Source organism: Polypterus senegalus, chromosome 3, assembly GCF_016835505.1.
Source record: "Polypterus senegalus isolate Bchr_013 chromosome 3, ASM1683550v1, whole genome shotgun sequence".
NCBI lineage: Eukaryota > Metazoa > Chordata > Cladistia > Polypteriformes > Polypteridae > Polypterus > Polypterus senegalus.
This window is the reverse complement of record NC_053156.1, coordinates 99,110,127-99,125,312: the sequence shown is the minus strand read 5'-3', so window position 1 is coordinate 99,125,312 and position 15,186 is coordinate 99,110,127. Positions and strand designations below refer to the sequence as shown.

Sequence of the window (15,186 nt, the reverse complement as noted above, 5' to 3'; positions counted from 1 at the left end):
TCAATGTGAGACCATCATTTTTTGTTAATCAACTGCATGCTTAATTAGGCCACTTTTTTCTGTTCTTATCGTAAATTTACTCATTAAGGAAATATAAACTATCACTGGATAATTGAAAAGGACCCATTTTCTTCTTTTAGGTGTCTGCTTCATCTTAATGACATACTCATTAAGACCTGCTGTTAATTGTTTCAGAATTGTTAGTAAACAGCCAGTTTCAAAGAGCATGCACTACCATAACTAACAACATTCTCCACAAAGTAGTCTCTTATTCCAATTCATTAGCATGTGCCTGTTATGAAGTTCCTGCTTGACAAAAAAATAAAAGAAACAATTGAACAATGTTGTAATTAAAATTGCACGAAAGCTAATTTACTCTTTCTATAAAAGACTCCAAATTGCTCCTGAATCTAAGTCAGCTTTCTTGCCTGAAGAAGGGGCCCGAGTTGCCTTGAAAGCTTGCATATTGTAATCTTTTTAGTTAGCCAATAAAAGGTGTCATTTTGCTTGACTTTTCACGGCATACTCAATAAATCTGTAAGAGGGTACAGTGTTATCCTGCCCTACACACTCCAAAACAGTCACAAAATAAGTAAAATTATTTTGACATGCATGCTGTCATACCGAGTTCGGATCTTGTTTTGGCTTTACACAAAGTCACATTGTAATGACAAAAGCGTTTCTAGGCCCAGAACGTTAAGCGCAGTGTTAGTTCAGGGCAACGGGGGAGTGGAGGAGGGGGGGCAATCATGCTTGAGCACAGCACGTGCCTAGTGTGAGTAAACCCTTATTTTACTGTGCATGGTGTATACCTACTTACCTACATACCTCCACAGACTTCAGTGCCATAACTGACGCTCCCTCACAATGCAGGTAATGTGCCTCATTCGGGACTCCGACTATACTTCCTTAGAAGGCTGGCATCCTTCAACATCTGCAATAAGATGCTGCAGATGTTCTATCAGATGGTTGTGGCGAGTGCCCTCTTCTACGCGTTGGTGTACTGGGGAGGCAGCATAAAGAAGAGGGACGCCTCATGCCTGGACAAACTGGTGAGGAAGGCAGGCTCTATTGTAGGCACGGAGCTGGACAATTTGACATCCGTGGCAGAGTGATGGGTGCTGAGCAGGCTCCTGTCAATCATGGAGAATCCACTGAACAATATATCTTCAGACAGAGGAGAAGCTTCAGCGACAGACTGCTGTCACTGTCCTGCTCCACTGACAGACTGATCGTTCCTCCCTCTGGTGTGACTCTTTCACCCGGGGGGGGGTAAAAGTTAACATTATACAAAGTTATTGTCTCTTTTACCTGCATTTTTATCACTCTTTAATATTGTTTTTTATCAGTATGCTGCTGCTGGAGTATGTGAATTTCCCCTTGGGATTAATAAAGTATCTATCCATCCATCCATCCATCCATGAGCAACAGCTCATTTAACACAAAGTCAAACCAACGGTACCCAAGGATTTTCCAGAGAGACACAGTACCAAAGGAGTCCAGTCTTCGTCTCAGGTCACTGGATAGCGTCCATGTCTCGCAACCATATAGCAAGACAGCAAGCACCAGGACTCTAAAGACTTGGACCTTCGTCTTTTTGCATAGATATCGGGAGCGCCACACACCCCTTTCCAGCGACCTCATGGCCCCCCATGCTCTCCCAATCCGTCTACAAAAACAGTCTAAAAATACAGGTTGTCAGAAATTGTAATCTGATAAATTAGATTTTTTGATTTTACTTTTCTTCTTTGACTAAGAATGTTATTAAGTGCATACTAAGGATTTTTGACTGTGCATTTGAACATTTTTGTAATTACACATGCAGTACAAGTCACATTATAATTTATCCTGTTTTATAATATAACAATTTACATTGAACTTAAATTAATTAATGATATGTTTTCCTAGAAACCAAAAATACTAGGAATGCTTTTTGAAACAGGGGTGGAATGGTGGATCTAAGGCTAGAGATCTGTGTTGGCAATCAGAAAATTGCCAGTTCAAATCCTATAAATGGCAGAAGTGACTCTACTCTGTTGGGCCCTTGAGCAAGGCTCTTAACCTACAATTGGTTTGTCCTGAATATGATATTAATCCGCATCCGGCCGTGCAAGCAGGTCCTCCATCTTACAGTGAAAACTTGGGGGTTGATGGCAGAATTGGCACTCCATCCACCATAACAAACGTCACACTGTTCCAGTGTGGTGCTGAGGTGTCACCTGCTGCACTCGGGATCCTAATCCAGGTGGTTCATTGAATGGTGGATGTGGCAGCATGCTATACGTGCATGGTCCCAAACTTTCTCTCTCTGTCTCTGTCCTCTTTATGAAACAGCCAATAATCAGTATTTATACAATATGTAAAGTAACATGCACTGCTGTGTACTATATGAATCGCAGTATAATATGTTATGATGTTAATGTGCCTTACTTAAAAAAATCAATTTTATACATATTTACCCATACTGAAGATTTATTTTAGTACTTTAGAACAGGATCAAATCCCATAACACATCATAAATTCCAATTTCAAACCCAGAAAGGTGTGCTAGTACATTGCAGAGTACACTTTGAAATATGCAATCTCAATTACTTCTCCAGAGCTACTGTAGAATTACCAGATAACCTAATGTGTGCATGTTTGGGGAGCAAATAAACTCCACACTGGTGGAGAATGAGCTAGTGTTTGAAACCAGGATAATTAAACACAATTTCTGAGCAGCAAAAATACTTATTAACAACTGTAATATGTCTTGTTGAGTAAAAACCTCTGTTGGATATGTGATAATAACCATAATGATTTTAATGGAGAAACCTGTATTTGTTTGTATTATCAATTTTTTCATTTAGACAATGACGTCAGTAAATTTTTGTTATCATCAAGGACTTCAGAAAAGCATTCAAACTGGCTTGATAACTGCAGGAGAGTGTTTTTCAAAACCATGACAACTAAACCTGAATTACTTAAAATCAATGGTGAGTGTTTACCAATAATCTACTGTAAATACACTGGCTTATATTACTTCTTCAGAGGACATTTTCTGTCTGATTTTTTCTTTAGAATTATATTAGTTATTATTGCATACTGTTTACTGTATTTTCATTATAAGATTCATGTTGCTTAATTGAAATATGAAGGTACTTCTATTTAATTCTAATAAAGATATAATTTTTTTATTGAATCTGAAATCTACATTACTTGGTTATTGTGTTTGTACAAAGTAAAATTTTTATATCACGTAGGATTTTTTTTATAGTATTTAATATAATCGCAACAAATATTTGCTTGAACTACAAACATATATACCAAGGCAGCCAATACCTCATGTTCCTCATGGATTTTTGTGTAGCTTCACAGAAGGTTTACTCCTTATTCCAAGTAATATAGGCAACCTGATGAGGTCCACATGACAACAAAAAAAATGAAAATACACAGATACAAATAATCTAATAAACTGTAAAACCTCTATTATTAATTTTATTAACGTGTTAAAGTTAATATAATCAAAATTTTATACATTTTTTTCTTTAAGGACTTTTAGGGTTTGTCATGTTCATTGTATCATCATAACTTGGACTGCTGTTCATCCATTTCTTTTGTACACCTACTTTTCCAGATTAGGGTCATGGAGAGCTGATTCTTATTCCAGAAACATGAGGTGCAAGGCAGGAGTCAGACCAGGACAAAATATGAGTATTTGAAGGGGCACACTTACTTTTCACATACAGTACATGCTCATTTATTATTAGGGAGGGAGAATACAGTATTCCCCATTACTCTAACATACATTTGTAAGAGAAAATGGCAGTACCTATACAAAAATACAAAAGGCAGGGAGACAGTGAAGACTCCATACTGCAAATGATGTAGTCAAGAACTGAACCGATCTTTGAGAGTGTCACTATGTTGCCTTACACCTTTATTCATTTATCTGTTTAAAGTACATTTGAGCAACAAAACACATTTTCTTATGCAATTTGTTTTCATAAACAAGGAACAGTTTGATGAAACTGGATATTCTTGTTTGCACCATTATTATATTTTCTTTTTGAATACTGTTTTTATTGTTGGCTGTCCATAGTTAAGCTAGCACCCTGTCACCAAACTGTAATGTTCATTCATTCTTTTTCTAAATCTGCTTACTTCAGTGCGAGGTTGCAGGAGGCTGTAACCTACCTGATCTCAATTTCATGCAAGGCAGAAAGAAATTCTAGGCATGACTTCAGTCCATTTCAGGACTTCTGTCTTACCTTCTATCCTCAAATCTATACTCAAGTAACACGTTTTACATCATCTTTATTCATGTTCAACAGTTCATCAGAATTTTTCAGGAGTGTGCCAAAGTGTTTAATTTACACTGAATGTCATGATGTCAGATGTATTATAAAGTGATTCTGAATTTATTCTTTTAGAAATTATTTCCTGATCATGCTAGTCCTTATATTCAGTTACTTGGAATTTCTTATGAAGGTAATTGAAAATCATGACATTTGGATTCTGGCAGTTTGATTATTGGTATTGAAATGCAAAGCATGGTTGCATTGTACTTATTCTTTACCTCAAAGTGCTGTGAATAACCATAGAATATTGCTGATTGCTATTATGTATCTAGTGTTTCTAGAAATAAATGTATCATTTTACCTTATTTTGAACAGCTTTTTGTCACAATATTATACTACTTGTAAAATCTTTTATATGCTACTTCCTCCTTTCAGTTTTGGCTGACTTACTTGAAAGATTTGTTATGAATCTCTCTTCAAATGCATCTGAGTGCTTTTTTACCTCTACCGACTATAAAGGTTAGTGAGAAAACATGATACTTACTGAATTGCTTCATTGTTTTGAATTATCTTAGCTATGTATTCTGTGAGCATCTACTTATAATACTACAAGTACTTGAGTTATAATTCATTTGCTTCTTGAATACCACTTGAAGACTTTCAGAAAGTCTATTCTTATTCAGCTGTTAAAAATGTTGTATGTTATAATGATACAGTATATGGTGCAAAAACATTTCTGTCTTTATTCAGTGGTAATCATTTTGCATAGAATTTAACATAATAGGAATACAAAATTAGAATTCATCTAGGATTTGCAGATAATTTCATTTAAGCACATGGTGTCTATTAAGAAACTTCCCACTATGGCATTTTTTTATTTGCTGCAAAGAAGCATTTCAACAAGTAGTGTCTACTGATGTTTCCTAATACTTAAGCTTCATTAGAAGGATGTGATAATGAATTGTGGCAATGCTAAAAATGACTGCCATGTTTACAGGAAGATATATATAAATAATGCTTTATTCTGTTTCAGTACATTAGTGTTTTGCCTACAAATAGGATATCAGACCACCTCTTGTTCCCAGATTTGATAACCTATCACCTGTAATTAAATGTTGAATACAAAATGTGTTGTCTCATAAATGAACCTGTTCTCATGTTTGAAAAATCACCTTGACTGTTACAACAAACTATACATTAATCCATCCGTCAATTATCCAACCCGCTATATCCTAACTACAGGGTCAAGGGGGTCTTCTGGAGCCAATCCCAGCCAACATAGGGCACAAGGCAGGAAACAAACCCTGGCCAGGGTGCCAGCCCACCGCAGGGCACATACACACACACATATACCAAGCACACACTAGGGACAATTTAGAATCGCCAATGCACCTAACCTGCATGTCTTTGTACTGTGGGAGGAAACCGGAGCACCCAGAGGAAACCCACACAGACACGGGGAGAACATGCAAACTCCACACAGGGAGGACCCGGGAAGCAAACCTCGGTCTCCTAACTGCGAGGCAGCAGTGCTACCCACTGTGCCACCGTGCTGCCCCAACTATACATTAAGAATTAATAAAATTATGTTTTCTTTTCTTTTGTTTCTTTTGGTAAAACTAGATTAATGTCTGAAAGTTTACAAAACATACTGTATGCCATATACTTCTATGACTGTGCTTGTCAGCTCCATGCTACCTGTACCATCTGGGAGCCTCTAGAACTTACCACTGTCGATAATGTAACCAAGGATGAGCCAGGCAAATGCTCACATAACAAGGAGTAGGTGTAGCAGTGCTCATGTGCTTTATTAAAACAATCAAAAATAAAGAGTCTTAAAATAGTGCAGTGCAATTTTCATAAATAGATAAATAATCCATTAAAAAATGTAACAGTAAAATCTAGAACTAAAATGAGAGACCAGCACAATCATTAGGTCCTTAATGTGCTGCCAGAGAAGCCCAGCACATTTCCCTCTTCATCTCCCTGTCTCACCCATTGCCAGCACCACCCAACCCCCTTCTTAGCTGCCTCAAGCAGCTACAGCCAGACCGCCTGGGATCAATTATCCTCCCATCATCCTTTATGCTCCCCTGTCATACCTCGAATCACAGGGTCAACTCCACCTCAATCACACCTGACTCTAACTCTCCCACACTGGCTGTTAGGCTCATCTAGCCTCTACATCTGATGTTGTTCTCACAGCTCTCTGTTTCTACACTCTTTGTTCTTTCTCTCCCCAACTCTGTCCCAGCAAGCTCCATTTACAGTATACTGCCTCTCCTAATGGGGTGCAGATGTGAGACAGTGCTCCTTTCAAGGCAATAATGAAGCATCTAATCAACGCTTGCACCTGCACATACATACTTAATCAGCAAGGTGTCTCCTCCACCCCTGGAGCACAGTGCGATCAAACACACTCACCCACTTATTTATTTAAAATTGGCCCGAAACCACAGACCTTCTATCACAACTAATACATTCCATTTATGGTCTTAGAGGATATGCTGTGATTTTTTTCCATATACCAGAATTAAAAATGAATCAATATCATAAAACTATAGACTTCACTCAAATGTATTGTATTATTACCTTTCAAGTAACATCTGTTACATGACTGTTTATATACTACCAATGTTTTTACATAGAGCAATCTTTCCAAATATTTGTTCAGTTTCAGCAAATTTTGTTAATTGTAAAACTGTCATAATCTGGACTTTGTTTTGTATTTTTAAAGACGTTTCCTTGGCCAATGAAATAATGGAGATATCTTTTTAAGGGGTTTAGAGGCCAAGGAATTTAATGGCCATATGATGAATTTTTTTTTTTTTTGTAATTTAGGTTTTTTTTAGGACATTATTTTTTAATTACATCTCTCCACAGCATTCTTTTGTTTTTATTATGAGCACCGCCATTGTTTACTGTTTGTGATTCAGGCTGCTAGGCAGGACAACTGGTAGTGTGTGATGCGTGATGTTATTACTACAATGATACAAAGGTCAGCGTCATCTGCTCTTTTCTGTCTAAAAATGAAGATACATTAAAAACAAACTATGTTATTATTGTTAATGATATCTGTGGTAACAATCTGTTTTCTGTTCTTTCATAGGTTATTTTGTAATTATTGACACTCTCTTGATCTATGATTTTGTCTCTCGTCCTGGTCTTTGTTGACTTAATTCCTGTCCTTCTGTTTATGACTTTGGCCTTTTATTACAATTGCAATCCATCTTCTGATTCCAGCTTACTTTAAACTGCAGTTACCCTGTGAAGTCAGAGCACTGATAAATGTGGAACCCCAAGGTGGAATAGTTACATGCTCATATTAGTGTTTTAAAATCCACAAATGGAAAACAAAGACAAAAGTGAATCACTTTAAAAATTTTTTTTTTTTTTTTGACCTAAATTGTTCTTGGCTTTCTGGATTCAGGCACTTAGAGAAACACAAGAGGTTAACAATAAAAAGAAAAATATGAACAATATGGAAAAAAATGAGATAAAAGGAAGATGTATTTCAAAAATAATGTCTTCAAAAATGCCCCAAATTAAAAAAACGACATGACCATTAAATTCCTTGACCTCCAACACTTCCAAAATTGATATCCTATTTATTTTTTAGGGCACAAGGGAAAATCCTCCAACAATATAAAACAAGGTGAACATCATTAAAAAATCTTTGAGGCATCATTGATGTAATTAACAAGAATGGTAAAAATCTTTTCTCCATGAAGATTATAGTATTTTAATGAAATGGATGTGCCATATAGTACAGCTTTTTCCTGACTGGTGCTAAAAAAGGAATAAGACAGTAGTCTACTTATGGTTTGTACTATTTTGAGAAAACCACATTTTGAAAAATTTACATTGCTGAAAAAAATTTAGTTTTGTTTGATTGTTAATTGCAGACATGATTCTTTCTCACACCACTACATTTTCATGTCATCATTCTTTACCAAATCACCTTCCATATACAGTACTTGGTCTCAATCAGTGTTTAAGGATATGGGGTTAGATGGACTAAAATAATCAACTGCAGCAAGAAGAAAAAGGAGTCCACAGTGGTGTTTTTCGAAAAACAAATTCAGTAAATTAGGTGGCCATGCTTTAAACAAACATCTGTCAAGTAATAATGAGTAAAACTAGTCTTAGGTGACTATGAGCTGGCATCAGGCAACATTAGTTGTGTTAGAATGTTCTAAACTTTGGCCCAACAGTCCTAATTCAACTCTCTTAAGATTTCTGTGGGTAAGGTTTCTTAATGATTATTTGTATTTTAAATATTTCACTTCGTGTAGTATATTATTTTTATTTGTAACCTTTTACAAGAACAAGTCATTGGTGTTATTTTTTAGGTAGTGGAGCTATGGCAGATTTTTGTCTTATTACACCTTAATTACACCTACACTTAAACATATCTTGGAGTGGTATGTGGGCACAGTGTTATATAGCAAAAAGTAGAACTACTAAATAATTTTGTTACTGTACTTAAGCATATTTTGAGAATATTTTGAGTATAAAATTTTCAAAGCATTTTCAAACGTTTTGCTGTATTTTGCTGGCCATGTTTGTTACTGTGATATTAAACCTGAGAATAAATAATCTATGCTAATACAATGCATCATTCAGTCAATTATCTAAACTACATGTTTCCCTTGCTTTAGAAACAACTACTTTATGAAAATTCATGTGTATGAAAGATGAAAATGTCTGCTCAGTGATTCATGTACACCTCACTGCAGGTTATATAATGGGGCGAGGCTGAATGTTTGAGGGTGAAGATGAATGGTGACGTGTAGACTTCAATCTCAGTTATTTTCATGGCTGATGCAGTGGCATTCAGAAGCTGTCCTGGTAGCAGTCTGCCAAACAAGACGGGGGCTAAATACACTTTCCAGTGAGATAGGCTGGTGCATTCACATGCTCACCTTGTCTCGTTGGTGGCTTATGTCTTCCAGTATTATCCAGGGTATCACAGGTTCAAAACAGTCTGCGAAAGTGTTGGTAAACCCCAAGAAAAAAACAAATGGCTGTTCTTTTGATTTTAAATTTGATGAGATTAAAGTCTAGGTCAGTATTTCCAAACCTTGGCCCTGGGGACACACTGTGGCTGCAGGCTTTTGTTCCAACCAGATTCCTAATCAGTGACAACATCTGATAACACTGATCTCCTTTAATTAGCTGGTATTATTTTTATTTTATTCTACATTCAGAAAAGCACAGCAGCATGATTTTTTACAATTATAAGACATTTAGAACTGTTTCTGCTTTGCTATAGATTTAAATGCTTAACTCTCTTTTGTTGATTTCATTATACTTTGCCCTTTCTCTGTACAGTTTTTCCCCTTCATTGTATCTTATTAATGCCAATTAAAAATGAGCAGAGCAGACACCCAGGCAAACAGCACTGAATAATCAAGTAAGTACTTTAGCATCAGACCCACTAATTAGTAAATAATGGATTAATTAAACAATACAAATACCTAGAAAAGCAGAATGAAAATAAAGATGAAAATATTGTTAAAAAGAAAAAAAAATATTCCCATATAACTGCTGAGTACATTTTTATATATATAATTTTTTTTTTTTTTAACCAAACTTAGTTTTCTAATTTCTATATTGTTCCCAAAACACAGAACTTGGGAAATAACACATCACTTCATTAGCCCAGGAGTCCAATTAAAAATAGAAGCTGGTTGTAACAAAAACCTGCAGCCACAGTGTGCCCCCAGGACCGAGGTTGAGAAACACAGCTCTAGGTAGTGAACTTTATTAAAAATTATTTAATAAAAGGTAATGTCTTACTAGAGTTTGATAACAAATAATAATAAGAATAATGAATTTGTAAACCTTTCTGAAAACATGTTTCCACTTTTTCATGACCAGTTATTGAGTATAAATTGATGGGCAAAAATGCATCTTTTTAAGATGAAATCTACAGCAGAGTAAAGTGTGCAGAAAATTAGGGGGTCTGAATACTCTCTGAATCCACTGTTAATAAAACAGAAAGATACTACTTTTACTTGTACTTTTAATACTTAAGTGTACATAAGTTAGATACTTATACTTCTACTTGACTAGTTTTCTAGTCATATTTTACTTTTACTTAAGTCACTTTCCAGAAATGTAACTCTACTTTGACTCAAGTAGGGCTATTGGGTACTTTATCCAGCACCGAGCACAAGGTACATTTTTTTCCTTAAAATACAAAATATTGGAAGAGAAACTGATTCTTCTGTCTGTTTTGCCAGACCAGGAGTACAGGGAGATGAGAGAAAACTTTGTGAAAAAAACAACATTTGGGTCAAAAGCCAGAAAGATAAAAGAAGTCATCACCAAAGCCCAATACTCTAAAATTAAAGTGAAAAACAAACAAAAAGTCCTAATTTCCTAATTTTCTTTGACGTAAATTAATTTGTTTAGGAATACGTTAAACAAAAAAACAGCAGATTTGATTCACATCATAAAGTCTGTAGGCCCTTTCAAGAGGCTTATAATCAAGAAGGAAAAAAATAAATATATTTTGATCTATCAATATGTTGGGGGCTGCGGTACCTTCGTGTCCTTCTGGACCTGCTTGATTTCTTCAAAATCCTTCTTCAACTCTGGGTCACTCACATTTTTATGGTTCAGGTTTTTGTACTACCAGGTGGAAACAGCAGGCCAAAGATATTGCAGAAATTTATCTTGGACTGGGAGATAAGAAGGAACATAGTCATAGAACAAAGTGTGGGTCAAACGTCAGAAGACAAACCATACCAATAGTCTGGTCCCAATACGTTAGCCAAACATCTACCAAATCTTCTTTTTGAACATTCAGAAACTTGGACAATGCTGATTTCACGCTGCCATCTTAAATAGTGATGACATCACGCCATAATTGCCGGCTGCTACCTGGTAGCAATTTTGTAGTGTTGCAAACAACAACATGTTCACAGTCATCAGAAAAGTACGCAATATGTCGGCAATGATAAGTGAAAACAGAATACATAATGGTGGTGCAAAAACGAAATAATATCACATTAAAAATTATTAATGTTTAAATAGACAAAAATTACAAAGTATGTGTGAAAATACATTTTATACACTGTGACAGGGGGCGCTATCGCTCCCTTGAACCCCTGTCCAAGACTCCAGACACCAGATAAAAGTCCAAAAGTTGACTTTATTTATTATCCACAGTGCACAAAGCACCCTGTCCACCACTATACTCATTAAACAAACCACAATAACTACAATAATCAATCCTCCACTCTCGGACAGGTTGCCCTCCTACCACCCAGCTCAGCTCGCCGTCTGGGAGCTGTCACAGTCTTTTTATAGTCCCTGACCCGGAAGTGTTCCAATCCCCAGTTCATGTGACCTTTATCACTTCCGGGTCAGATAAACAGTCCTTTTCTTCATCCCGGAAGTATGTCACTTCTGCTGTTGCGCTGTTTATGACGCACTTCCGGGTTATAGGGCACATATGACTCTCTATTCCTCCCTGCAGCGTCCTCTGTTGGCCTCTGGGGTATCCAGCAGGTTTGTAAGGGAAAACTCCATGGTCCATGATTCCCTGCTGGCATCCGGGGCGCCTCCATGCTGCAGGGAGAGCTCCATCTGGTGGCCTGGGGGTATTGGCCGTGGTGACAAGCCGGCCATAGACCACGACAACCTAAAACTATTAAACTGTAACACTGACAACCTTTTGTACAATATAAAGGATAATAAAATTACATGACTTTTTTCATTTTGAAATGTTCTACATGTCACAGGTGACTTTTGGTCCTATCTACATACCAAATTAAAAACCCGTTTTAGATACAGTACAACAGAACTTTCAAAATCCAAGCAGACTAAGTGCAGGTTCTCATAACACTGAAGCATAGTACATAAGCATCAGTTCATTCATCAGCTTATCTATTTTCAAACCTGCTTATCCAGGTAATTGTCACAAAATGTCAGTGCCTGTACTTGGAGTATTAGATACAATATGGAAAACAGCCCTGAACAGGGCCAAATTCCATTTAAAGACACATTCATGCATACCTACTCTCATTTATATTGAACCAATGTGCATTTACAGTCAACCTAATAATGCTTTTTGTGAAATGTTAAAAGATCACCTGAGTACTAAGAGGAAAATCCACACAGACATAGGAGGAATGTCCAAACACCATTCAGACACTGTCTAGACCCAGGATTTGAACCTAGGACTGTAGGTATAACAGTCTTGCTAAACACTGTGTGACCAGCACACATCAAAACCTACATAAATCTGACAACTTTTTTCCTTCTATCCTGTAAATGTTTTACCCAATTTTGCTTCCTCGAAGAAAAAAATAAATGTGTGGAAAATATTGATTTTTTTTTCTTTAACAGTACATTTCTAGAGTAGAAATAAATCATAACATGTTATTAAGTAAAACAATATTTTATGTTGTAAGGTAGCAGTCCTTTCATCAATTGTGACGACTGACTACCCATTAAAATGGACTACGTAAGAGGATTGAAAAGTAATTGGGGAGAATTCCTTACTGTATAAAGAAACTTGCAATTTAGTTTCTTGCTGATATTTATCACCCGCGTGACACAGTAGAAAAAGGGAGACACTTTAGCTTTTAGTTGGTTTAACTATAACAATTTTATTAATAAAGCATAAATTCCAAACATCCTTGCAGCAAAGGAGGACAAGAAGTTCAAACTTGTACAGTACTTGTAATGTAGTATGATGATTATTTTTAGATGAGTGATGGATAGAGGAGATAGATTGTGAAACACACCAAGAATGCATTCTGTTTCATTTTTTGGTGAACCATCTAGGGAATTGCTGTCATAGTCTGTTCAGTCCTTTTCACTTTACTGACCTTATTATCTTTTACTGTAATTGATGGCTAAAACTTGCCCACTGTTTCACCTAAAATGAAGATTTCTGTAACAGTACACATTGATATTTAACCCTACAAGGCTAAGTTAAGCAGTTTTCAGAATAGTCCGCTTAAAAAGGTAATATGTTCAAAAATGAAAACATACAAAATGAACAAATCTTATAGTGTTCAGTTGGTGTTAAGATGATTATTGTGTGCCAGGAAAGTACCCACACCATTTCACCACCACCAGCCGGTACTGTTCACAGAAGGCAGGACGGATTCAATGATTCATGCTGTTTATACCAAATTTTGAATCTACCATTTGCACATCATATTGTTATAACTGAAAAAAAATCATAAAGTAAACAACAGTTGAATTTGAAAAAAATAATTATAATTAAGTTGGGTATTATAGGATGGTTAATGCTGCTGAATCACAGCTCCACCATTTTAATTCCAGTCCTGTCACTGGCTATGTGGAGTCTGCATGTTTTGTTTGTGTATACAGTATGTGCGTGTGTGGGACTTGATTCATAAGTTTAAATTGACTTGGTTTCAGTTAAATGTGGGGTGTGTGCATGAAATTGCTCAGCTATGGACTGCTGTCTCTTTTAGGGTTAGCTCTGCTTTATGTCTGATAGAGCAAGGAGGATTAGCTCTGTAATGGAATAAGCAGCTTCAGGATATTTACATTTAGAACGGCAAATGGAGAAAAAGCATTGCATGCAGCAGAAGAAGCCGAGTCAGTTTTTTTGGAGATGCTGAAGCATTAGGAACAAAACAAAGAAACAGAAGATAATCTATGATGTGTAAGTGGGCAGTTCCTTAGTTCTTTTTATTTCATGAGTAAATATGGTAGCTCCTTTCTGTTGGGTACATGTAATTTTTGAGAAAGAGTTGGTCAAATTGCACCATCATTGCATATAGTATAACTTTTTTTTGATTTTATCGACTCTGATTTACAGTATTTCTTAATTGTTTTTCTGTATTCCAAAAACTTAGGAGTAACTGCCTGAACAAAACAGTATTTTATGTTACCTTCATAACAGTACAGGAAATAAATGTGTATGTATATAATGAAATACTAGCCATCCCCCCTGCGGCTTCGCCCGCATAGTAGTGAAACAGGACAATCTTTTAAAATCAATAAACAAACAAGTATCATTAGCTAAGTGGAGGCTAAGTCCATTCCAAAACTTGGCCAGAGGTACAGCGATTCGAACGGAGGCTGGCGTGTGAGTGAGGATGGCCCCACCCAGTGCCCCACTCCTGACCAGGCTTCCTCCTCCCCTTGGCCCACAGCCTCTGTCTCAGATTAATGTGAATTTATCACTCCTGCAAGTGAACTATGATGCTAAGCGCGATGAGTGTAGTCGCAAAATCAACCAGAATGTTCAAGCAAATTCCAGAAAAAAAAAACAATCTAAATCTGTTAAGCAGTTCTCTCGTTCACTAGCTAAGCGAATGTAAGATATGTACTGATACTGGTGAGTGAATGAGGAGGGCCCTGTCCCCCTCTTCTTGGCCCGATGCGTGTCTCTCGGATTCGTGCAAATATATCGGCACTGTAAGTGAACTATGAGACTCAGCGAGAAGAGAGAAGTCACAAAATCAACCAGACTGTTGAAGCAAATTTTTGAAAAAAAAAAACTAATCTAAATCCGTAGTTCTCTCATGAAAAGCAGACAGACAGACATTGGATTTTATATATATATAGATATATATAAAAGGGTCAATATATATATATTGGGACAATACACCAGTGTCAATCTATTCAACAGTTTTGTGGAGCTAGTTAATCCATGGGGAGCAGAGACTTTGCTCAAAACACAGGTCACCCAGCCTTGTGTGGGTGCCAGCTCATTGCATGACAAATTTCACCCACCAACCCTCAATCTCTCAACGTAGAGTTGACAATTAAGACAACACAGATCTGTTTTAGTTGTGGAAGGAAACCTACCACATCTAGAGGCAAAAAACAAAATGCACACATACCTAGATACAGTGGGAACTTACAAATTAGAATTTACAAAGTCAACACAGATAGTTTTATGGCT

General features: G+C 36.5%; 1 protein-coding gene across 2 annotated transcripts in view; it reads left to right on the top strand.

Moving 5' to 3' along the window:
• The window catches only part of tbc1d32 (TBC1 domain family, member 32), a 188,422-nt gene that overhangs the window by 125,248 nt on the left and 47,988 nt on the right, over positions 1-15,186 (top strand). Inside the window, exons 27-29 of one of the 2 annotated variants that reach the window (XM_039747662.1) lie at positions 2,850-2,975; positions 4,716-4,799; positions 7,390-7,544. In XM_039747662.1, the coding sequence (XP_039603596.1) occupies positions 2,850-2,975; positions 4,716-4,799; positions 7,390-7,454 (275 nt within the window). In that variant the 3' untranslated portion in view covers positions 7,455-7,544. Of the gene's footprint in view, positions 1-2,849; positions 2,976-4,715; positions 4,800-7,389; positions 7,545-15,186 lie in introns of those variants that run through there. The other variant, XM_039747661.1, reaches the window with a different exon arrangement.